The 24,975-nt window shown below is 47.9% G+C and overlaps 1 protein-coding gene across 3 annotated transcripts in view; it reads right to left on the bottom strand.

Annotated features, from left to right (window-relative positions):
• Positions 1-1,319: 1,319 nt before the first annotated feature.
• The window catches only part of RUNX1 (RUNX family transcription factor 1), a 244,508-nt gene continuing 220,852 nt past the window's right edge, over positions 1,320-24,975 (bottom strand). For all 3 annotated transcript variants that reach the window (XM_029214051.1, XM_029214053.1, XM_029214052.1), the window contains 2 exons: positions 7,506-7,667; positions 1,320-2,187 (listed from right to left, as the gene is read on the bottom strand). In XM_029214051.1, the coding sequence (XP_029069884.1) occupies positions 1,712-2,187; positions 7,506-7,667 (638 nt within the window). In that variant the 3' untranslated portion in view covers positions 1,320-1,711. The remainder of the gene's footprint in view (positions 2,188-7,505; positions 7,668-24,975) is intronic.

Here is a 24,975-nt window from a genome sequence, read left to right as displayed (position 1 = left end):
CATGAATCTTTCCTGTCATGCTGATGCACGGGTAAAAGTGCACACACCCTACAGGGTAGGGTCTCAGCCTAGTGAGAACAACACAAAGATGGGTGGTCAGTGAGCAGCATGGGACGGGGTCCTGCACAGGTGGGACGATGCTCTCCCACATGACTCCACTGAGGCACACGGAGGGGATTTGGCTTGTTCAGGCCTGCTTCTGGGCCCACCCTATGAAAACTGAGCTGGAGACCTTCAGCTGTCAAAGGCATCCGGTCTAGTCCCTTCCACTCCCAGCCTTGGGGGACAGCCACAAGTTTCGTTCTGCATCAATGAACAGGTACTGTATCAAAGAGGAATATTTTCTTGGAGCTAAAAAAATCTGAACTCTAGATTCAGATGATCTCCTCTCTTGATCTCCAGAATCAAGCAGTTAAGGAACCCCTGAATTCATCCACTCGGTTTCCATGTGGATGCCTCTCCTCCACACAGCTTACTTCAGATTCATTCTGTTACAAAGCATGTCTGACATTAACAAGAGGCCATGGAGTGAGAAAACCCCTAGGCAGAAAATAAATCCTCTCCAGAGGTGCAATCATGGCATCTGCGTGAACCCTCTGGAACCAGATTTGACCTTCTCCGTTTGAAGGGAGGGAGTCAGATATGAGACCCTTTGTTGAGCTTGGCAGAAAATTCCATACTTTAGATCTTTGGAGTGACCCTCAGTATCTAAAAAGCCTACTAAAAACATTGCTGCGTTAGCTACCAACTCGTTTGATTAACATTAAAGGGAGTTTAATGTAAACAATATTTAGATAACCAAGTGATCACATTACCCATCCTTTTATTCCAACTTTCTTCAATGTGATACAATTAACTTTGGCTACTATCAAAAACGAAAACTGTAGTACTTGATATTTTTCTTCTTAATATAAGTACATTTAAATAATAAAAAAAGTATCAACACATTAAGTAAGTGTCTAAACATCAAGATACATAAATATCTAGGGATTCCTTGTGGGAATACAGTAGTTGAAAATGACCCAAAGCTGTAGCCGTTTCTCAAAAAACAACTACAAAAAAAGTCCAAAAAAAAGTTAAATAAAACTTACAGAAAAAGGAATCATATTTCTTTCATTTGTCAAAGCAAGAAAGAAGCAAGCTCAAATTTATGTATATATAAAAATAAAAACCACCCCAAATGCAAATACGCATTTTGCAATTTATAAGGTGCTGCAAAAGAAAATTAAAAATATGAATTAGATGCCAAACAGAATGAGTTGCATCTCCCCACCCCCCCAAAAAAACCCCCCGAAAAACCCGAATTCCATACTCTTTGGAATAAACAACTTGGTTAAAAAGTGAAGTCAAGGGTATAAAATCTTTCTTTTATTCACAGCATTGCTAAATCAGAAGCATTCACAGTTTCCCTCTGGGAATCTTTCTGTTTGCCTTACAGCGTGTCCACGGTGTGGTGAAGCGGACACCCTCAAGTTGCATCAGGTTAGAAAAATCTGAGATGGGCCAAAGGCAATTGCGAACTGCACGGACTTGAGAAGCACAGGTGGCCCCGAGGCCCCGCCCGGAGCGACATCACCATGGCAGTTGGCAGCGGCGCGCTCCCCAGGGCCGGCGGCCGGGCCCACGCGGGTTTCCCGAGCACACGAGGCCGGAGCCCGAAGGAGGCGCTTCCGGGACGACGCCCGGCCGCACGGAGAGCGCGTGCGCAGCCTCAGTAGGGTCGCCACACGGCCTCCTCGAGGCGCGCGGCGGGCGCCATGTTGGTTGGGGAGTTGCTGTGGCTGCCCTCGGCCTCCACCACGTCGTTCTGGTTCGGGAGGCTGGGGTTGAGCAGCGCTGAGCCTGTGGAGGCGTTGGTGCAGGGCGGCAGAATGCGCGGCGGCGACCGCTCACCGCCCACCATGGAGAACTGGTAGGAGCCGGCTGACGCGCCGTAGTACAGGTGGTAGGACGGCGAGCTGGCCTGGAACGGGCCGCCCTGCGCCTGCGACGAGCCAGGGTAGGGCGGCGGCAGGTACGTGTGGTAGCGCGTGGCCGAGCTCATGGCCGACATGCCGATGCCGATGCCCGACGTGACGGGTGTCGGGGAGTAGGTGAAGGCGCCGGGGTAGTGCATGCGGGGATCGGAGATGGAGGGCAGCGCGGAAAACTGGCGCGGGTCGCCGAAGGCCGTTAGGTCGGGCGCGGCTGCAGGGAGGGAGAGAAAAATATCGTGAGACAGGGGTTCAAGGAGGCCACGCCCCTTCCCCCGCCGGCCCGCTCGCGGGAGCATTACCCAGAACGCTGCTGCCCAGACAGCTGATACGATGATGATGGTGATATACGATCTCATGCAACGTAATACGGTATATGATATAATACTTGCTTAATATAACCATATTTCTGTAACTCTGGGGTTGGCAAACCCACCTGCCAGATCCACCAGCTACCAATTTTTGTAAGCCCACAGGCTAACAATGAGTTTCACTTTTCCAAATGGTTGAAAAAGAAAAAAAAAATCAAAAGATGATGTCCTGACATGAAAATGATACGGAATTTAAATTTCAGTGTTGATACATGAAGTACTATTGGAAGGAGCCCGACTCATTCTTTTATGTATTATCTGTGGCTGCTTTTAAGTCACCACTGCAGAGTTGAGTGGTCCTGGCAGAGACTGGAGGGCCAGACTGTAGGGCTCAGAAAGTCTAAAATATTTAGAATCTGGCCCTTTGCAGAAAAGTTTGCCATCTCTCTATATAATCAATATATTAATATATCAATAGTAATGTACACTTAATCGGTGATATTAATATAACAATGTATAACAAAACAGTGTAACACTAGAACTACTAATGGATGCGTTAATAGATTAATATTAATAGAATATATATACGTAATACGGTATTGTCATAACAATATTAATAGGTAATAACATTTTAATACGTTATAATACGTTTAAAACTGCTGTTTCGGTAGGCCCGGAATAGTTAACAATTGGCCGTTTCCTGTGGTTGAAGCTGATGCACGCCATAGTAGTGACTGGGAGTGGGTGTCCGTGAACCGTCACATCACTCTTTCTCTCCCATATCTACCTTCAGACTAGTTCCACAGTTTTAGAAACAGTACAGCGTCGGTTTCACGTGCTTTTCTCTAAGATGCATCACCGGTTCGTTCAGAGGAGTGGCTGCAGGACCTTGACTTATCTGCTCCGTTTTTGTACATGTTGAAATTCTACCAGAAATGGCAAAGCTTTGTCTATAAATCTCATTTGGTTAGGATGATGCATTTACCATTTCGCAGACTGGCTTTGGCTATCCTTTGTGGCATCTTTTTGCGTTTTCCTTAACCACAGGCTGCCCTTGGGAACCACTCGTGGGTTTGGGTGCTAGGATGGGTTTCCTGTGTCCTGTGGATCAGAGTTTCCCAACAGTGGCGTTACTGACATTTGGGGCCAGCTTTTTTGGGGTGATGTGGGTCTGGGATGGATGTTTGGCAGCATCCTTGGCCTCTGCCCAGCAGATGTCAGTAATGAGCCCCACTCCCCCCATTGTGACAGCCAACAATGTCTCCCGACCTTTCAAATGTCCTGGGGGTAGGGGTGAGGGGGGCAAAAGTCCCCCACCCCCACTGAGAACCACCACTGTGCATGTAGGATGGTGTCCTGGGGTAGTTTCTGTTCCTCAGAATTATGCGTTAAATGACCAGGCCAGGACCGTAGTCTTTACGTCAGCAAACCCAAAAGACAGCAACAAAACAGAGCAGAGGCAAGAACTGAATGTTTTAAAATTTATCAGTTCTCAGATCAACATACGAAATAACTCCAAGCTCAAGATGGCATATGGCCTGTGTCCTTTTGTGTTCAGGCCCACAGAGAACCTGACTGAGCCAAAAGCTTGCTGTGAAAGGAAAGCCATCGCGTGGGTTAATCTGTTTTTGGACGGCATCGGCTGTTGATCAGCGTCCTCATATTTCAAGCCTGTTATTCCAGCAGGGAGAGCTAGTGTTCTCGTTCTTGTGCTCTCTCTTTCTCTTTCTCTCTTCCCCTCCCCCTCCCCTTCCGTCCCTCCAAGTGAGCTCCTGTAAATTTGGGGTGCCTCTGATGAGGGGATATACTCTTCGTCAGAGAGGTAATTACAGAAACAACAGAAGTCCGCAGCAAATCTCTCCAGTGATGAGGAAACCAGGAGTCTGACTTTGAAAGAAACACTCCTGTTAACCTTTTCAAAGAGAGTGAGACGTGTGGGCAGGGAAAAAGTTGCAAACTGACAGTGGTTCTAGGGCAGCCCTTCCACGGACACTCTCTAGCTCGTCCTGAAGTCAGGCCGCACCTCATTCCACAGGGTTTGTCCCTGCCCGCTGGGGCCTTCTGTGAGCAAGCCCTGTGTCACTTGTTTGTGTTCACACAGAGAGCTGTGACATACTTGAGAGTTAACAGGAAGCTTTACTCCATTTTTCCAGTTAGATTTCTATAGTCCAGGGAGAAGCATTAGGCAAATACAGTCCATTTGTTGTCATCTGATGTAATACTCTGGACACAAATAAATGACTCCACCCATTATTCCTCTTGCTTCATTTGCCATGAGACAAAAAGGTGAATCCACTGGAAAATGAATGAAAGGTCACCCTGTTTCATGACTGTGTCTGGACATGCTCTGCCAGTCTGTTCCAACTGCTGTGTGGTAACCTGGTGATGACAGCAAGTTACTGGAATCCCAAGTGAGCCCGTGATTTGTCACGGACATAAGTAATGGAATGATGTTATGGTCTCAGCTGTCAGGAGAAAATAGTTCTTTCACTTGTGGGCAGAATATCTGGAAGATCTTAGATGTTGCCTGTGATTCTTCTTCTGGCCACATAGTACCAGTGTCACGCTACAGAAGACCATCCGTTTGGCCAAATTGTCCTTTACACACACATTGTGATAACAAAACAACTTCGGCCCACTAGGTGGGCTCAGATTCAAGTGACCTATTAAAATATTTGTTTTCATTTTTATGTCCGGTCTGACACCCCCTACCAAGCACGCCCCACCAGTGACGCACAGTTCACCCACCCGGCCTTAGCTCATTTGTCCTTTCGGCTGGGCTGGTGCCTCCTTATTGGGTAGCAGTGTGGGCAGAGGTGGGGACCCCTGATATTCACAGGGAGCTTTTAAACAGTAGGAAATCTGGGGATTAGGCGGCGCAGGTATTTTAGCTGGAAATGTTGCCCCACCGATGGAGCTAAATATTTGTCATGACAGCTCAAGTCTTCATTCTGCAGCTTGTTGTGGATGAAAGCAGCCCTGCTCTGGGCCCCTCCCACTGCCCCCGAAGGATTAAACAGCCTGAGCAGATAATGGCTGCCTTAAAAGGATCTCGCATGACTCAGATTAATGCATGCTGTCTGTCGCCCAGGTTGGCAGCTAAACATTATTTAAAAAAAAGAAAAGAAAACCTCCAGATGACAACTCTTTTCAGACAAGGTGTGGAGTCTGTCTGCAAAGGTAAGAGACAGACACAGAGCACAGGTCTCTCCGGCCAAAGGAAGCCCAGGTGGCGCTGGGGGTGGGGAGAGGGGCAGAGCACAGAGCTGAGCTGGGGGGCGGGATTCAAGGAAAGCAGGCTCTCAAAGCAGCCACTTTTCTTTTAAGTATCCCAGACCCCTCCTGCCCACAGGTAGATGACAGTACTTTTCAGGCCTGGGCTCCAGGCTCGATTTCTCAGAGGGAGACCTGCCAAGGTGGAGAGCAGTCTCCCATGCTATGCTCTGCCACCGGTGAAAGCTCCTCTGGCATTCTCCTGGGTCCACCCTCCAAGACGGCGCAGGGTCACGCTTGGGTGCTGAAATGGGATGCGGTTTTTATCTCCTTCATACCCTCATGCCATAAAATGCCCTTCCATTGCTCCTTGGCTAACTGAAGTCCAGGCTATTCAGACGTGTAACTGTGAGACGAGATTGGGGAGGGCACGTGTTACTCATTCCTATAAAAAAAGAAGTCACCCTTCCATCTGAACTGGTCAGCCAGAACAGCTGGCCCCTAGGGTTCTTGGACTCTAAGGTGCCGATGATCTTGGGTGCGGACCAAGTCAAAAGACTTATGAAATAAATTCCAAGGGACAGACCCACAGCAGGGACATTTCCAAGAAAAACAGTAATTGCTTCAGATGTAGACCACAGCCAATGGGCAGAGCAGTGCCAACAAGAAGAAGAAACAATGAAAGATGACAAGTGCCTTTGGAAGCAGACCAGTACTGAGGGGACAGAGCTTCTACAACAACAACAAGCTGAATGGACTTCATAATTCCTACACTAGTCCCTTAACTCCTTAGCCTGGCAGGTGCCATGAGATTCTTGGCAACAGTGGCTGAAAATAATGTGGAAACTGGGCAACGAAGTTGGCTTTCCTATTCCTCTACCTCGCCCAAGAAGACAGTTCTGAACTGTGGGGCAGTGTGGCCCTCAGGACATTTGGCAACGTCTGGTGATTTTTGGTTGCCATGCCTGGGGGTGCTGCTGGCATCTAGAGGCCAGAGACACTGATGAAGGCCCTGCAGTGCACAGGACTGCCCCCCCACAGTGAACAATCATCTGGCCCCAGGTGTCAGCACTGCTGCTGTTGAGAAGCTGAGAGGGATTCTGTGAAGCTCTGAGAAGAAGCTGAAGCATTTGGGGAAATCTCAAATAATCACAATCGTCCACAAAACACAACATTACACCACACGTAAAATGGCAGACGCAATGCCTTTGCCCTTTTGCCTGCCCCTAATCTGCTATAATCTGATTCCAGGAGCTGAAAAGCAAAAACAGCCGCCCTTCCACAGAAGTGTGTTCTCAGGCTTCCTACTGCTGAAGTCCTCTGAAGTATTTTCACAGTCTGGTCCAGCTCCAATTTCAAAGCCCCAAACAGGGAGTCGCTTCTTTTTGCTTTCAACAAAGGAATTTTTCTCTGTAACTCTGATTTCCCTGCCCACAAGCAAAGGTGAATGGCAAGCCCAAAGGTCTTATAGGTTAAATGACTAGGTTTAATGAGCACGTATTAACAACAGTTATGCCAGCCATGACACCTGAGCTTTCCAGTCTGTTCCTCAAACCTGATATAAGCGGCTCTTAGTTGGGAGTGTCCCGTTGGGGTAGATGTGCGTCCCACTCCATGTGTGCCCCAGTGCACTGTTCACGTGGCCTGTGAAAGCTCGCCACTGCAAGATGGATCAGTCCCATCTGAGGCCCAGAAGCTGACTACTTTGGCCTTTTCTGTCACTGACCCTTCAGCTGCCACCCGTGCCTGCCGAATGTGAGCACCCCCAAACGCCCAAGGAATCCACTTTTTCCAAGCCACTCCTCCCTTCACATCTGTACGTAATCTCTGCCTCTGAGTGTCAAGGAAAATCAGCGCGTGGGCGGGGGACTTAGAGATAGACAGCCTTGTCTTTAAACCGTACTGTATCCAATCAAAAATGACTGCCACCCCGTTCGTGCATCCCTTCTGGTCTCCAGAACCTTCCACTGCAGCTGGACTTCAAAGAGTGTATTTTCAAGCAGCTTACTTGAGAGTCGACTGGAAAGCTCTGCAGAGAGGGTTGTCATGCCGCTGGCCCGTCCAGGCGAGATGGGTGTTGCTGGGTGGACAGAAGGAGAGGCAATGGGTCCCAGGTACTGGTAGGACTGCTCGTAGGACCATGGTGGGGACGGCTGGATCTGCCTTGTATCTGCAGAGAATCAGGGAGGTCACTTACATGTAGAGTGGGTCAGGATTTAGAAAAATAAAATCTTTTAATAAAAAAACAGCTACCTTTGTTTAAATCTAATACATGTTTGTGGCCTGTTTACCAGTGTTTAATAAGCCTCCTTAAGTCCCAGTATTTGCTTTTGTCTGATGATTTCCCCCCAAAACGATACTGAAATATAATTTATGTTTGACTCTTGAAGATTTTCCTCCGCTAACTGTTCCTTCCAGAGGTTTTCTTTAATCACACTACTGGTGAGAGAGGCTGATTTATGCTTTCCAGGTAGAAGTGTTAACATTCGGACCATTGACCGCGCGTATTGGCTGCCCAGCTTTACTAGTAATCATGGTTATTATTATCAGGCGATCACCCGTCTCTCTGTACTCAGTAAGCGCAAAAGAATGCAAGGGTTTGGGTCTTTGTCTTGTACCTTTGGTAGAAATATTCTGTGGCTTTTAAATGTTTTCTGTTCAGGTGAACTCTCTCCCAAGGATAACTGAAAAGAAAGTCTGGCTAGGAAACTGGCAACAAGGCCTGATGACTTGTTCACAAACCCGGCAGTGCAGAGCTGCCTCTATCAACCCAGACTAACAGAGATGTCTTCCACTTTTTCTCAAGACCTCAAGTTTGCAACTTTTAAGGGGCAGAATGTTGAGCAAGTATTTTACAGAGTGCCATTAAAAGAGGCCTGGTTTGTAGTGAGGTAGATGGACCTAGAGTCTGTCATACAGAGAGAAGTAAGTCAGAAAGAGAAAAACAAATACTGTATGCTAACACATATATGTATGGAATCTAAAAAAAAAAAAAAAGGTTATGAAGAACCTAGGGGCAGGACAGGAATAAAGATGCAGACGTAGAGAATGGACTTGAGGACACGGCGAGGGGGAATGGTAAGCTGGGACGAAGTGAGAGAGTGGCATGGACATATATACACTACCCAATGTAAAATAGCTAGTGGGAAGCAGCCACATAGCACAGGGAGATCAGCTCGGTGCTTTGTGACCACCTAGAGCGGTGGGATAGGGAGGGTGGGAGGGAGACACAAGAGGGAGGGGATATGGGGATATATGTATATGTATATGTATAGCTGATTCACTTTGTTATAAAGCAGGAACTAACACACCATTGTAAAGCAATTATACTCCAATAAAGATGTTAACAAAAAAAATAAAGAGGCCTGGGCGAGAGAAGAGACAAAGATCTGACTTCAGAAGATTTGGTAAAAAGCGTTTTGTAAATTTGACTCCAGCATTCATAGGAATCTTAGTTTTCAAAAGCATCATAGTGTTTGCAGAGGAGGGAAAAAAAACCCAACACCTTCTATTCTTAGGCAAAATGTGTAAGAAAATGTAAAAATCAACCACTGTCTCACCATAAGATAGCTTTACATTTCTGTCTTAGAATTAAACGTTAATTTTCTCTTTGTATTCCACCTTCTTTGTAGACAAAGGTGACAGCAAACTACACTAACTCCAAAGGGTCTTCATAGCCAGGGGTTCATGATGCTGGGAGTAAATACAGAAAGAGCAGCAAAGTTCCTTAGGAAAACAACAGGTGTCAGTTTTCTGTGTGTCGTGACATAAAGAAATGAGTTATTCCTACACGTTATACATTGTCCACACCTCCTCCCTCTGGGGCTTTGCACTTCCAGTTAAAGTGTCCCTTGTCTATTATGCCTTTGAAGCTGTCACCGTGGAGAACAGAATCAAGTAAATGGAGAGCCAGGTCTGCCTTCTTACTCTTCTCCCGAGAGCCTCTACCCGGTTTCCCTCATACTGATCTACTTCTTTCTTTTCTTTAAAATAACTGACTTTTTAATTTTGAATTTTGAAGAACCTGGGGAAATATTTTAACTTAGAATCTTTGAAATCTACTATTAAAGAAAGGTCTTCATTTTCTTCTGAATTTTAGAGAATTGAGGAGATGGCAAGGAATAAAGAGCCGGGCCATTCCAGACTCAGTGGAAAATAAGTGTTCAACTACTGTCAGAGATCCTGCATAATCTTACAGCTAACAGTGTTTCCAGCAACTGAAAGCAAATAGCAATAGCAGATTGTTTAACATTCCCATACTGCTACAAGTATTTTGCTCCAAGTGAAAATAAAATTATATACTCAGATATTTTCCGTAAGACACGCACATGTCCTGGATACACGTATTTACAAAGTGAATATGTATAGTACTCAAATATGTTAATCATTTAAAAAGCAAACAGAAGAGGTTTTATAATTGTCATAAAGCCCTTTGGGTGTGAATTGTGGTACAGTAATTCATGCGTTGTTGTGTAGACAGCCCAGCACCCCTAACCCCATGTCTAAAACTACAGTAAGCATAAAGTATTATGCCATGATTCATGCTCTGTCATGTTTTACTGTAGTGAAAAAGTTGTGCTAGGCTTTTCTAAACTCGTAATTAAACCATGCAAATGTTGCATAATGTTTCACAGCCTTTTAAAAATATGCTTTGGTAAAATGATCTTTATGATTAAAGTCCAGGTTCTATGATTTTTTTTTTAACACAGGGTTTCAAATTCAACATCTTCTTACTTCACACCACAACTCAGCCTTTCAGTGCTAGTTGGGGGACAGCACTAAAAACCCAGTGACCCCTGATCATTTTTCATATCTGTGACCACAGTGAACTGTGTTTGGCTTCATTGGCAGCAGTGGGCCAGAAGGTGGTGATGGCGAGCTTCTCATGTCGGAGTTTCACGTGTTTTCTTCTATTACATGGATTATTCATTAAAACAAAAACAAAACAAAACAAAACATGAAGGGCCAATAATATGGTTTGCTGAGTTTACTATTGAGTTACCATGCTTGCCACGATGGGGCCAACGTGAACACACGAAGGCAGGTATGGAAGTGACAGTGCTGTGGGCCGCCCGAGCACTGGACTGAGAGGCAGGAGACGTGGCCTCTGGCCTGTATGTGTGATGACCCTGGGTCACTTGCTTACCCTTTCTTATTCTCATTTCTGAAAGGAGATGATCTTTGAGCCCCTTTCAGTGGTGACAGTGCAGGATCCTAATTCAAATAGGTCCCAAACAGTACTTCTCTGCTTAACTCGTATGTTAAACAGAGTTAGGGAAGAATCAGGTGGGTGGGTGTTTGAGGTGAAGAATGGTGCTTGCAATAGTAAATATGTGTATTCTGGGAAGAGGAAGTAGGACAGGGATAAGATGGGGGTTATCAAGAAAAAAGTCATAGGCTGAGGAAGAGAACCACTGTCCGTCATTCTTCAGAGGAGGGCTGCTTGTTCTTGAAGGGAATGCCTCTGATAGGTCAATCCACCGAAAAAAACAAGTTTATTGAAACTTACTATGTGCCAGGCATGTGCTAATTTATGAGTAAGACCAATATGGTCCCTGTCCCATTGGAACTTAGTGAAGATCCCAGGACTGTATGATGCTTGGAAAGGCTTTCTCCTATTGCATTAATCATCACGCTGAGTTACTTCATTCATTCACTCTTAGGCTCATGAAGTTATTTACTTCCTCATTCATTCATGTTGCCAATGAACTTTTTGCTTTATTAGGGCCACTGTTTTGGGAACTCAGTAGTGAGTGGATTATAGTCCTTGCCTTCTGGAGTTGTGGCTAGTGGGGGCTGTATCCATGTGAACAGCTGGATTACCTCCCTAAACGGGACTTGGCAAACAGCCGTTCCCAAGTTAGAGATAAGAACCCTAGTGGTATTTATTACATGCTATGTTATACCTCTGAGAGGAACAGAGAAGGGAAAGCACCTAATTTAAGTGATAAACAGATTTCGGTTTGCATTCTCCCTTCCCCATAAACTAGCTGTATGACCTTGGGCAAGTCACTGATTTCCTCGGATACATAGTTTTCCTACTTCAAAGGGTAATAGGGATAAGTGAGATAAACTGTATATAAAGTGGGTGTCACCGTTTTTGGCCATAGTAAATGCTCAGTAAGTCTGGCTAATTTTTATGATTATATTATTAAAAAGGAAAAGAAATCCGTGCCAAGGGACTTATCTGATATTTATTGGTAAGGCCACACACACCTGCTCCAGGATGAGACTCAGGTAACGCTGTTCTGTTCACTGAAAAAAGGCTGACGACACACAGAGTCTTCAGCACCGGAGAAGAACTGGACTCAGGAGATTAAGTGGTAAATGGGCAAGAAAACTGGAGAGTTGAGGTGAGGACGGAGAAGGTGAGGATCCAATCTCAACCAGCTCATGTTTCCGTTAAAAAAACTACTGGATTAGAAAATTTAAGTTTTAGTCTGTCTGCATCCTGTTTTTTCCAGGGTACATAATGTTTTGATGTAGCTGCTTTACTGAGGCCGTTTTATGATGGGTTATTTTTAGCTGTTTGATCCATCAAGTAATGGATAAAACAGCCCCCTTCCTCTGAGATCCTGAGCCCCACTCCTTTCCATTTGAAATGAGGTCAAAGAAGGGGGGTAGTTAGGAATAAGGGGGGTTGAGGCTAGTGGTGAGCTCAGAGGTATCCATAGCATACATGAGTTAAGAGAGTAGAGTGCTTTTACCTTTGATGCAGCAATATCAAAATACCTTCAAAGTAAAAAATGACCCTATCAGATAATTCAAGTCAAAATGTTCTGCTGGTTCCAAGTTCAGCTCTGAAATGTCAAGAGCTTAGAAGTTATCACTCCCATCTTTACAACATGAAAAAACCCCTAAAACTGATAATCCACAATTTTTCTTAGATCTAGTAGAGAATTGAGGTCATAGGGCAAACTGCCACCCTGAAATCTTGAGAGAGGTGAATACAGAAAATTATGCTGAGGTGTGCTTGCTGGGAGCAGAAGCCACTGGAGCCATGAACTGGTAGGAACATTTAAATGGTAATTTTGACAAATTGTTGGAGGCTGAGTATAGACTAGTGTGAGAGTAAGAAACTCCTGAGGGCTGCATTCTTGTCTGTGTGTATGGGGCAGGGGTGGGGACACTTTCATGGGTTTTTCATTTAGGGACTTCTCCAGCTCTTCATGGGATCCTGTATAATAGCAGCGGGTTACAGCTGAAGGAGCTGCAAGACAGACTATTTAAGGAAGGGTTCTTAGGGAAGCCCAAAGACAGAAACAAAAACAAGGACATTAGTGGAATTTAAAGCCTCTGGCACCTTCAGCTACAGCAAACATTAAACAGAGCCCAACTCCTAGTTAGATGAACATAAAATCTCACACCAAAGGCCTATTTACTTCAGTTCCTGTTACCTGATACATCATATCCAGCTTCCAAATCAGAAATAAGGCACGACAGAAGGCAAGAAAAAAATCTGAAGAGAGAAAACAAGTGTCAGGACCAGACTCAGATGTGACGTAAATTTTGGAGTTATCAGGGAATTTAACTGATCAATATGTTAAGGGCTCTAGCGTGCCACAACTACTGAAGCCTGCATGCCTAGAGTCCGTGCTCCGCACAAGAGAAGCCACTGCAATGAAAAGCCCGTGCACCGCAACAAAAGAGTAGCCCCTGCTCTCTGCAACTAGAGAAAGCCTGTGCAAGGCAACGAAGACCCAACTCAGCCAAAAAAAAAAAAAAAAAAAAAATGTTAAGGGCTCTAATGGAAAAAGAAAACAGCATGGAAGAACAGATGGGTAATGTAAGCAGGGAGAGAGAGACTCTTAAGACTCAGAAGGAAATTCTGGAAATGAAAAACACTCTAACAGATATGAGAAATACCTTTGATGGGCTCATCAACAGACTGGACATGAGTGAGGAAAGAATCAATGAAATATGAAAGAATTTCAATGAAATTGAAAATATGTCAATAGAAACTTCCCAAACTATAAGGTAAAGAGAAAAAAGAAAGAAAAACAGAAACAAAAAGAACATCCATGAACTTTGGGACAATTTCAAAAGTGTAATATATGTGTAGTAGAAATATCAGAAGGAAAAGGAGAAAACAGAGTGGAAGAAATATTTGAAGTATTAATAGCTGAGAACTTGACAAAATTAATGACAGACACGAAACCACAGAGCCAAGAAACTCAGGGACCACCAAGCAAAATAAATATCAAATAATCTACATCTAGGCATATCATATTGAAACTGCAGAAAACCTAAAGACAGAGAAAATCTTGAAAGAAACCAGAAAGGAAAGGTGTGAGGCAGATACCTTGCCCAGACAGGAACAATGATAAGAATTACTTCAGACTTCTTTTCGGAAACCATGCAAGCAGAAGTAGAGTGTAGTAAGTAAAGTGTTGAAAGGAAAAAGCTACCAACCTAGAATTCTATATTCAGCAAAATTCTTCTTCAAAGGTGAAGGAGAAATAAAGCCATTCTCTGACAAAGAAAAACTGAGCTAATTTATCCAGCAGACCTGTCCTGCAGGAAATGTTAAAAAAAAGTTCTTCAGGGAAAAGGCAAATAATATACATCAGAAACTTGGATCTACATAAAGAAAGGAAGAGCATAATAGAAAGAGTAAATGAAGGTAAAGTCTTATTTTTCCTATTCTTAATTGATCCAAAAGATAACTGTTTAAAGTCATAATGGTAACGTATTGGGTGGTTGTAAGCGATGGATAAGTGAAGTGAATGACAGTACTGACAGAAATGGGAAGGAAGAAGTGGTCTCGTGTTATCTGACGGTGACTTACATTCATTACACAGTATTTTGCAAACTCTAGGACAACCACTAAAAGCATTTTTTAAAGTATAACTGATAAACCAAGAGCAGAGATAAAATGGAATGGAATCAAATAAAATGCTCAGTTAAAACCAGAGAAGGCAGAAAAAGAGGAGAAAAGAAGAATAGGTGCGACGAATATAAAACAGTTACAAACATGGTAGATGTTAATCCAGCTATATCAGTAATCGTTTTAAATATGAACGGTCTAATACATGTACCAACTGAAAGACAGAGATTGTCAGAGTGAATTAAAAACAAAGCTATGTGTTGTCTACGAGGAACCTACTTTAAAGTGTCAGGTTGAAAGTAAAGGGGTAGAGAAAGACTGGGCTAACAGTAATCAAAAGAAAGCCAGAGCAGCTATATTAATTTTATACAAAACTGACTTCAGAAGAAGGAAAAATTTTAGGGAAAAAGAGGGGAATTACATGAAAAAGACTATATATGTAATATATATATATAGTCTTTATATAACTGAATCACTTTTCTGTACAGCAGAAATTAACACTGTAAATCAACTATACTTCAATAAAATACATTAAAAAAAAGAGCGGACTTACATGATGAAAAATGTTATGTCTAAGAAAACATAATGATCCTTAATATGTATGCACCTGACAGAGTGTCAGAAGACATGAGGCACAAACTGATAAGATGACAGGGAGAAAGAAAAATACACAGTTATAGCTGAAGTCTTCACAGGCCTCTTTCAGTAATTGATACATCAAGCAGGCAGAAAATTAGGGCACAGTTCATCTGAACAGTGCTACCAACCAGCTTGACCCAATGAACATCTTTGGAAAATTCCATCCAACAACAGCAGAGTACACGTTCTTTTCAAGCTCACAGGGAACATCCACCAAGATAGACCATAAAACACACCTTAAAATTAAAAGAACAGAAATCATACGAAGTATACTCTCAGGCCACATGGATTTAAACTAAAAAGCCAATGACAGAAAGACAGCTGGAACATCCCTGAATATTTGGAGCTTCAACAACACACTTCTGAATAACCCACGGGTCAGATAAGAAGTCTCAAGAGAAATTAAAATGTCTTTTGAACTGAGTGAAAATCCAACACCACAATTTGTGGGATGCAGTGGAAAGCAGTGCTTAGAGGGAAATTTGTAGCATCTTAATGCATATATTAGAAAAGAGGGATGATTCAGAATCGATGAGTTTCCACCTTAGGAACAGAGAAAAAACGAGCAAAATAAACCTAACGCAAGCAGAAGGAAAGAAATAATAAAAATTAGAGTAGAAATCAAAGAAATCGAATACAAGAAAGCAACAGAAAGTGAACAAAACCAAAAGCTGCTCTTTGAAAAGTTTAAAATGTCCTACTTTGTCCTCATGTTCCCGCAGGGCCATAGAAGAGGATGGCCAGAGACGCCTGCTGGTTCTCTGAGCACCTACGTCTGTGGGCTTTTTAACACCCACCCTCAAAACCTGGCTGCTCTAAGGCACACAGGCACACACATGCTGGGTGACCCCCTCAGCCTGGGTCCAGAAGGTTGATGGGTTCTGTTGTTGGTTAGAGTTAGAGGGCCCTTTCCTTTGGCTATTTAGCTGATATCTTTAAAGACCTGATTTTTCAGACACCTTTCAGAGCCACTTAAAAACAAAGACCAGACAAGTTACGTATGCGTCAGGGCCCCAGTGTCTGCTTTTAAGAGCCAAACCTAAGTGGTGCACATATAAACCCTCCAGGTGGCTCTGGTTTTTTCCCTAGAGGGTTTTTTTTCCCCCTTTCAGCTTGGAAGGTGGCAGGGCAGTTCCCAGGGTGCCCTCCAAGTTCACCTCAGTCGTGGGCAGCTGGTATAATGCCCTCTTGGATGCCTGAGAACACACAACAGGATGTGACTCAGGACTTAGATGTGAGTCAGTTTCCAGGGCGATGTGTCAGGGCGAGCCCCAGTGGTGGTTTGCATCTCCCTGTCTGGGACCCCTGGAAGAAGGATCCAGGCTCCCCTGTGAACAAAAAGGGTGCCCCCCGATGCTCTGCTGCTACCTTCAGAACCATGTGATATCAGCTTTCACGGCCCCATGGCCTGTATCCTTCTCTGCTACGAAAGAGGCATTTCCCTGAAAGTCCCACCATCTGTCTGAAGCGCTGTTTCCTCCGGCCTGTGCAGTACAAGTGTAGCACAGAACAACAAGCAAGAATAGTGGTGCACCCAGGCAGAGACACTGACGAGCCTGGTGTTGCTCTCAGTGAAACACCCTGCTAACGTGAGTCAGTTCCCACCGGCTCTGGATCCTGGAAAAAGAAGTTGTGAAAGAGCTCCGGTATCTGCCAACCGTTTGTCTCTGCTGGCCGAAGACATCTTGGTTAGTCATGTACAGCTAGGATGCGTTCATTGTTCCGGCAATTACCCTGAAGGGAAGCATCCAGGACCAAGCCGGGGTAGAGGCCTGCCTGGGGATGCTGCGTTTTAAAGGCCGTTGGGGTCTTGAGGGATCCCGTCCTCATACCGACCGGTGGGCCCGGGAGGTGACAGGCTACCTGCGGGAGGGCAGAAGGGAGCTGTGTGGCCACGTCCCTACCCCTCACTGCCTTGGGGACCCATCCTCTTTACCCGACCGGGAGAGGCTCCCTGGCTTTGTGGTCGGGGCGCTGGGAGTCCAGAATGCTGGTTCCTAACACGAGAGCCACCGCCAACTCCAGCGGCTTACCACAGCCCTTTCCCTCTCAGACCTTTGTTTCTTCATCTCTAAAAATGGGGGTAACCAGACTCACCTGCCTCGCAGGTGTGAGAGTTAATTACTGTTTGTGGAGCAGCTTTGAGAGCCGCAGATGAAAGGCGCTCTGTAAATGCAAAGAGCTATTCCTCGTTAGACGTGCCAGACAGTTCCCAGGGGAAACAGTCCAATCCAGCCATGAGGCCTCTCGCCTCAGCCAGATCAGTCTGAGCCGCGTCTGGAAAAAGGCTCTGGACTCAGGCACAGTTGTCTCCGAGGCAGGGTTTGGGGACAAGTCACTGGCTTCTAGAAAAGATGGGGGTCTGGATAACACCTCTGATTCTCTGCCAGCACTGACTCCCTAAGTCTGGGGGAGAGTGGCCTTCAGGTCACACGGCGTGCAGGGATCTTGGTTCCAAGAGAAAGGAAGGCACCTTCTGGTCTCTGCTCTGTCCTCCCTCGCCAACAAGTTATTTCCCTGGCCTTTGTCAGACAAACGTCCATTGCAAACATCTTCCCGTAAAGATTTTCTGCACCCTCACTTTCTGAACCTCTGTCCCCCCGCCCCCATACACACTTTCCAGGCCTGAACTGATTCTACAGATGGGCTGGGTAGATTCCTGTAAGGCCAGGCCATCACGGGCATGTTCAAATTATTCCACGACTGCCCTGCTAATTTCTGTCCATTCCTCCATGTCTGTCTCCTCCAACAAAAAATCTCAAAACATGGAGGAGGGTAAAAATGGCTCTCTGCTCCCAACCGCTCATTCTTCAGCACCCTCGCCCCCTTTGCTAGTTCCCGAAAGGGATGAGCCAGAGAGACCTGTCGAGGGCTGGGAAATCTCAGGCAGCTTCTAGCTTGGGACTGAGCCCCCGGTGCAGAAATGAGGATCCTCACTCATAGGAACCAAATTACTGACGCCTCAAAGTGGGACGCTACCAGCGGGAGAGGCACGGCACCCCTAGGACTGCCCATAGCTAAAGAAACTTAATTTGATGAAGGAACATCCCACCGAGGGCAGCACATGCTCTAAAGAGGACGGTGCAGGCTTGAGAGCCTTGTTCCGTGGCCCAGGGCGTGAGACTGTCAGAGCCAAGCTACAGTCCCTACTGAGCACCGAAGGCCATGTGCCGATGGGGTGGGAGGGGAGTCTACGGGACTCCCCGGGGGGGTGGGTGGGGGAGCAGCCATCTCTCCGACTAAGTAGATACAGTATCAGCCGTCCCTTGGGCAGATCCTATCAGGTAACGTGGCTGAAGCTTTGCCAAGGTCCTTGAAATGCCTCAGGGTGGCAGCAGGCAAGAAAAAAAGAGTGATGTTATCACTGGGACCTCAGGGGCCATAAGATGAGTGCCCCTGCCCCGCCTCTGCCCTGTGAGTTGTTGGTATTGGAGGATGCTCTTAAGGCCGCCGCATAAGGACGTCTGACGCACAGCAGGTGCCAGTGAGGCCATCCTGCAGCCTGTCTGCCTCTGAGCGCCGCTCACCCCCTCCGGCTCTGTGCTAAACTTTTTACTTCAGCACTTCTGCGGGTTTGTAAAAAGTTAGGACCTTTTGACAAATTCTGTTGTATTATTATTATGAGATTTGTTTATTTGTTGTAAAGTCATGATGCAAATCCATTCCACCATACTTTTCGAGCTCCAGGCTGTAGCCTACACACAAATTTTAGAGTGGCTCGAAGCCCGGCCAAGCAGCCTCTGTGTCTTGTGCTCTCATGTGACATGTGCCCCAACGCACCCGTACTGCATTTTACACCCGATCCTCTGATTTTAAGCAGCAAACTCGGAAACATGGCGTTCTAATAAAACCAGAAGAAGAACTCTCATGAATGGGGAAAAAGGGAGTGCAATAAACACCGTCTAGAGAATGCTGAGAAAGAACACAAAAGACACTGAACTCTCCTTTGGTTTGTGTTGGCTCCAAACATTTCCGAGTTTTGGGAACCTCGTCCCCGAGCTGCCCCGCAGGGAGAAAGGGCCTGGACAAGGGCACGAGGGCAGGGTTTGGGAGTCTGAGAGATGGGGACTGAGCCCCCGCTCGCCCCTCACTCACCCTGTGCTGAGGCCAGCAGCTGAAGCCCTCGGAGACTCAGTTTCCCCACCTGTGAGGGGCTTGGGGGGATGAAACGGCATCCGGACTCCAGCGTCGTTAATGCACCATCTGGCTTCTAGTAAGGCTCCTCTCCCCTGTCCCCTCAGAGAAAGGGACCGTGTCCCGAGAGGGCCTGCTCCGTGCCCCTCAGGCCCGAGTGCCCCATACGAGGGAGGAGGGCGGGCACAGCCCACGGAGCCGCCAGGGCGAGGCCCGCCTCGGCCTCGGCCGAGGTGCAAAACGCCCTCAGCCCCTCACCTGGGGAGACGTGGTTTCACCATCGACGTGTACACCATTCCCGCGGCACCTGCACAGACTGCCAAACCGAATGCAAGCCCTTTTCCGCCCGCCGAGCACCAGCCTCGCTCAGCGGGAGCACCCCGCCACCCTGCCCTGCAGAAGGCGCCCGCCAGCTGCTGCACGGAAACCGGAGAGCCGAGCCTTGGAAATGCGCGGTTCTTCACCTCCGGGGCTGGGATTCAGGTTGAATGGCAACCGCTTGCTCTCTAATAAGAGCTTCCATCCACACTCCCAGCCTGAAGAACGTTCTGCCAAGGGAAGTGCAGTGACGCCCAAGCTGGGGCGCCACCCCCTAACACGTGTGCGCCAGCCAAGGCAGCGGCTGCCTCTGATTGTCCCGTCCTCCCCGCCTGTCCCCACCGGCCTGTCCCAGCTTTCCCTTTCCCATCCACACGCTCCTGGTTTTCCTTTCCCACACATCAGGCCCAGGCTCCCGGGATTCCCAGCAGCAGGACCAGGAGGCCAGACCCCGCGGGGGCATCACCCGCCCGCATCCCTCTAGCACTCTTCCTCGGGGGGCATGAACACACTGCGCCTGTCTCGAGGGGGCAGCCAGCACTGCCTGGTTCCTGGCCGTCCCTTCACCTCCAACACTGCACGTCCACGACGCTCTGGGAAGGTCTCTGGATGTACAGAGCAATGGATTTCTCCCTCTTAAAGGGCGCTGCCATCTCAGCTGGCCCCGACCCTTTTCTCCTCCCACCCCGCTGTGCCTGAAGTAATGACACATTGAGACAGCCTGTTCTCTCCACATAAGGAGGGCCCTCACCCCCGACGCTGGAGACAGAAGACGCTGCGATTCGCAGACTCCCATCTTTTCGGTTGGGAGATGGCGGGACCGGCAGTCCTGAGCCCAGTGTCCTGCTTCACTCCTAGAACGTGACACCCTACAGCGCCGCCAGCTCTGGTTCACTTTTTGTAAACATCTTTTTGGAGTAGTTTACTATACGTCTTAAACGCAAGGCTTCTCCACACATAAAAAGACCCCAAGGAATGGCTCTGTTACGCTTCTCTGTTTTTGGAAAATCGGTAACCACTTGGATATTTGCCGTCGGAGCAGCTGGGAGGAAGAGGCCGAGCGCCTGGCCGCTCGGTGGCGGGTTCCTGTGCCAGTATCACTGGGTGTCTCTGGCTTGCGAGCTGGGGGCAGGGGGATCGCGATCGGCTTCCTCTGTGCCTCCTGCCCCTCCTGCGGTCTCCCCCCGCCCCACCTCCCTGCGAGATCCGCACAAGAGGAATCGGCTCACCTAAGTCTGCAGCCGTTTCGCACACCCCAAAGAACTGACCTTGATGTGAACTAATTGGGACGGCGACAGATTAACAGCACAGGTTGCTGAGGTGGAGTTTTGCGGCATCAAGGAGGCCTTTGAAGATAAGAGCCGCGTGTACTTTCATAAGCTCATCCCTGGTGCTCTGAACAAAGAACGCAAACTAATAAAGTCAGATGCGTCTGTGGGCAATCTACACTCACAGGGGAACATCACCCCAAACTCTGATTCAGAAAGGCAAATGGAAATCTGCCGGAATTCTTTTAAACTCCAACACAGACCTCGATTTTAAAACTGACACACACACACACACACACACACACACACACAACTCTTGGTAATAAGCAGACCTCTGATCATCTGAAGATCCACAGCTTCATGTACTGACTCAGAGAAAGTAAATGGCATTTCAAATACAACCTTCATCCTTTAATAGATGAGGTCACTCTGAGAAAGATGATACTGTGAGCCCAGCAGTGGGAAACCTCCCTCCAGAGAACCGCTTTGATTTACAAGGTCAAGGAAGGCTTTCTCAGAGAAGCAGTAGGTTTTCAGTGACTTGGACTAAAATGGAGACTTTTTAAAAATTAAAAGCTGAGTTTGAGAGAGCAGAGAATTAGAAACTCCTGCTCAGCAATAGGGACGACCCCGGAGAGCAGGGATCCTGGCGGCCTGCAGAAGCCAAGAGTCAGCACTGATTTGCTGACGAGGATAGAGGCCCAAGGGGCTGCCGTTTGTGGCCGACACTGACATCCTGTGTGGACCGACTGAACCCTTGTGAATTTCCCAGATGGCTCTCAACAAGGGCGGTTTCTCCTTCAGGGGACGCTGGACAATGTCTGGAGATGTTTTTGCTTGTTGCCACTGGGATAAGGGGATGCTACTGGCATCTCGTGGGTGGAGGCCAGGGGTGGGGTGCTATTAAACATCACCCAGTGCACAGGATGGCCCCCCAACAGCAGGGGATGATCCGGCCACAAATGCCAGTGGTGCCTTAGGGAAACCCAGCCCAGGCTAGGCATGTACAACCCCAGTGTCAAACCATGATGACAAAGCCGGATGCTGTGACTACCAAAGGTGCCCCCAGACTCAGAGAAATTTAATGCAGCACGTGGCCTGGGCCGAGTACAAGTGAAACTGAGGAGTGTTAAGAGATAAGGAGTGTGGCGGGCACCTTCTGGAGCCCTTCTGGGAACCAGGGGTGGCCATCCGTCTGCCGTCATGCTGCGGCCAGGGCTCTGTCCCCATGGCAGGGTTTGGGACGGCCGCTTTCTCACAGTCTCATCGCCTGGCACCCAGCCTCAGAGCTGGCGTGCCGGGCCCCGTGTGAGCCGCAGGTGTAAACGACTGACAGGATCGCCCCTGAGCTGACCGTCGGCTTTGCCACCTGGGGAGGGACAGGCTAGCGCTTGCCTCTCCTGAGCTACCCGGGCACGAGTCACATGTAACCAGATGATGGTGCAGCTCACTGTCAACATTTCTAAGGTTTCATTCCAACAGCTCATGGAATGATAGAGCAGAAAGCAACCTCGGAGGCTTTTCAAGCCAGCCCCACGTTGGAGCAAGCTGAAGTGTGGCGAGGTGAGATGACTCCTCCTTGTTCCCCACGGCAGGTTAGTGACAGGGCAGGGACAGACCTTCTGGTTGCTTGTAGAGTGCTGCTTTTACTATATGATGATCGAAGCCATTTCCCCCTCGAACCTAGTTACCGTATACTGACAAAACGAAGAAACTGGTCTAAATTTCAAAAAAGAAAAAAAAAAAACGCGCGCGCACACAGGTGCGCGCGCACGCACACACACAGAAGTAATCTCCAAGTACAGTGCCGTTTGGAGGCTGGGGAGGGGTACCTTTTCCTGCTAACAGACCTGGGATTCTGAGCTTCGTGGGGCTGGCGGGAAGCCCTGACCCCATTTACGTCTCCTTTCCATCCTGAAACTGAGCCCAAACAACCCCAAATCTCAAATAAAAGTTGATATCTGTTGCTGTGAATTCATGAATAATGCAACTCAAAATTAGGGAGGGAGGGAGGGGACCATTCCCGTGCCCCCCACCCCCCGGCTGTGTTTTCGGGTGGGGATCGCAAGAGGTGGGAGGCAGGGTCACACTGCCACCCTGGTTCGGCCTTTTCTTCTAATAGCCTTCAACTGCCAAGTGGCTGCAACCAACATGCTGATTTTAAACCCTTTTATGGAAAGTGCCATACCCTCTTCTGCTCACATCACTTAAAATAATGAGTTAGGCGCAGTTGTATTAGTCTGTCTTTCAAGTGGATTAAATTCACGGGCTCATTCTCCTGCAGTCTCGCAAGCTTTGGCCTGGCTGTCTGAACGTCCAGATTAGACGAGCACATGCCAGACGGCAATGAAACGCAATTACCTAGGCAAACTTTTGAAGGATTTGAGCCCTGGGGCACAGGCTGTTTACGACAGACTAAAAGCACCGTTTGTACTGAGCAAGACCAGTTGCCTCCGTCTTTTCGAGTTCTCGGTCCTGCCTCTGCCACTGGACTCCAGGCAGGATTTCTAGGGGCCTGATAACATCAGGCTTCTGTCCACACCTCAGCACCTCGGGGTCTTTACCGTGTTTTTCAACAAGAAAATGCAAGTACCAACAAAAGCCTATTATAACATCTCCCTTTGTGTTCACTGACCCTCCCCCGTTGGTTTATTTTTTGGTATTGTGTACCACCCCGAAAAAAGGCAGCGAGAAATCGTCCTATAGGTAGTTGCTTGGCTCCGTAGCGTCTTTGGAAACGAACAACCTTTCCAATAAACAAGAACTTCCTGCCATCCTTGAAAAAAAGAGCAAACCAGCCTCAACAACACGTCCAAAGTACTTTCCCCTCTATTGGAACTGAGGGACCAAGGGAGAGGAGACAAAAGTGGAAGGAAGATTGATAAGGAGGGTAGCAAATGGCTTTCCTGCTGCTGGCCCACATTCCAGCACTTTTTTCAGATGGAGACCAGCGGGGCCAACACAGATGGGCTGGTGTGGCCCTTTGGCCACCAGCTGAAAACTCATGTGCCCACGAGAAGGGGTCTGGGGGAAGGGGGTTAACTGGACTTCTGTAGTCCTGTTAGGCACAGAGTGGAGCCGTCAAGGTGGTGGCAGGGAAAGGTTTCAATGTTTGGGGACCCGAGGCCCTGAGGCCGGTCAGTGGGTCAGTTTGGGCAAGAGGCTGTGAGCACGGGTGGGAAGATAAGACGGGCTAGCAAGATAAAGAGTGAACTTGGAAGGATGGATTTGAAAAGTGCTGGAACCCGGAGGAACCTAGGGACGCTTCTGGGGAAGGAGGTGACACAGGGACACCTGAACACGGCAGGGGAGAGGGCAGAACACAGGCACCGGGGAGATGGCAGGGAGGTGGGGGCATGGCCTTAGGAGGAAGCTGTGGACAAACAGCCTAGTCCAACTTTGGGGTTCAAATCTGTAATTAAACACGTGAACCCAGGTTCAGGCATTTGAATGACAGGCCCGGGTGAGCTGTGTCAGGAGCTGAATGATGACAAGGAAGGCAGGAGAGAGTTTGGCTTGGATGGGGCAGGGACAGCAAAAGGGAAAGGGTGGCTCTCTAGTTAACGGAAGCCGTAGAAAGTAACGAACAGGGGCAGAAGATTAAGAAGCGTAGAGACTTCCCAATTTCCTCTTTGTCGCAAAAGTGGAGAGAAAGGCCCCGGGGAGGGGTAGGTGTGCTATCACCCCGGTAGGCCCGGCTGGGCTCCCTCCCCCAGGCTCCTAGCCGGGCTCTGGGAAGCGGAGAAAGGGCAAATCACGAAAGCAAGAAGCGAAAGTACTGAGGCTTGGTGCCTGCAAATCCTGAAAATCCTGAAAGCAGGGAACATGCTTCCTCAGTGACTCCCCCTGAGCCCTTTCCCTGGAGATCCAGGCCAGGGTCGTGGGGTCTGGAGACGTGGGAGAGAGCGTTCCTGCCTGCCTGGAACTTCTAGGAGCACTTGTCATCCTCGGAAAACTGTCATTGCAGATGGGGAGGAGAGGGGCAGGTCGGTGGGGTGCTGTGTTGACCGTCTGAGAGGCATCCCTCTGGTGGGTTTTGAGGTTTCGACGATCGCACAGCACAGAGGGAAACCTTAGGTGCTCGCTTCTGGGAGCCCATGACGGTTGGAGAAGCAGCAAACATTAACCCTGCCGATGCAGGGGACACGGGTTCGTGCCCCGGTCCGGGAAGATCCCACGTGCCGCGGAGCGGCTGGGCCCGTGAGCCATGGCCGCTGAGCCTGCGTGTCCGGAGCCTGTGCTCCGCGACGGGAGAGGCCACAGCAGTGAGAGGCCCGCATACCGAAAAAAAA

Source organism: Monodon monoceros, unplaced genomic scaffold (genome assembly GCF_005190385.1).
Source record: "Monodon monoceros isolate NGI ecotype Baffin Bay Population unplaced genomic scaffold, NGI_Narwhal_1 Super_Scaffold_11, whole genome shotgun sequence".
Classification (NCBI taxonomy): domain Eukaryota; kingdom Metazoa; phylum Chordata; class Mammalia; order Artiodactyla; family Monodontidae; genus Monodon; species Monodon monoceros.
This window is presented reverse-complemented; position numbering and strand designations above follow the sequence as displayed.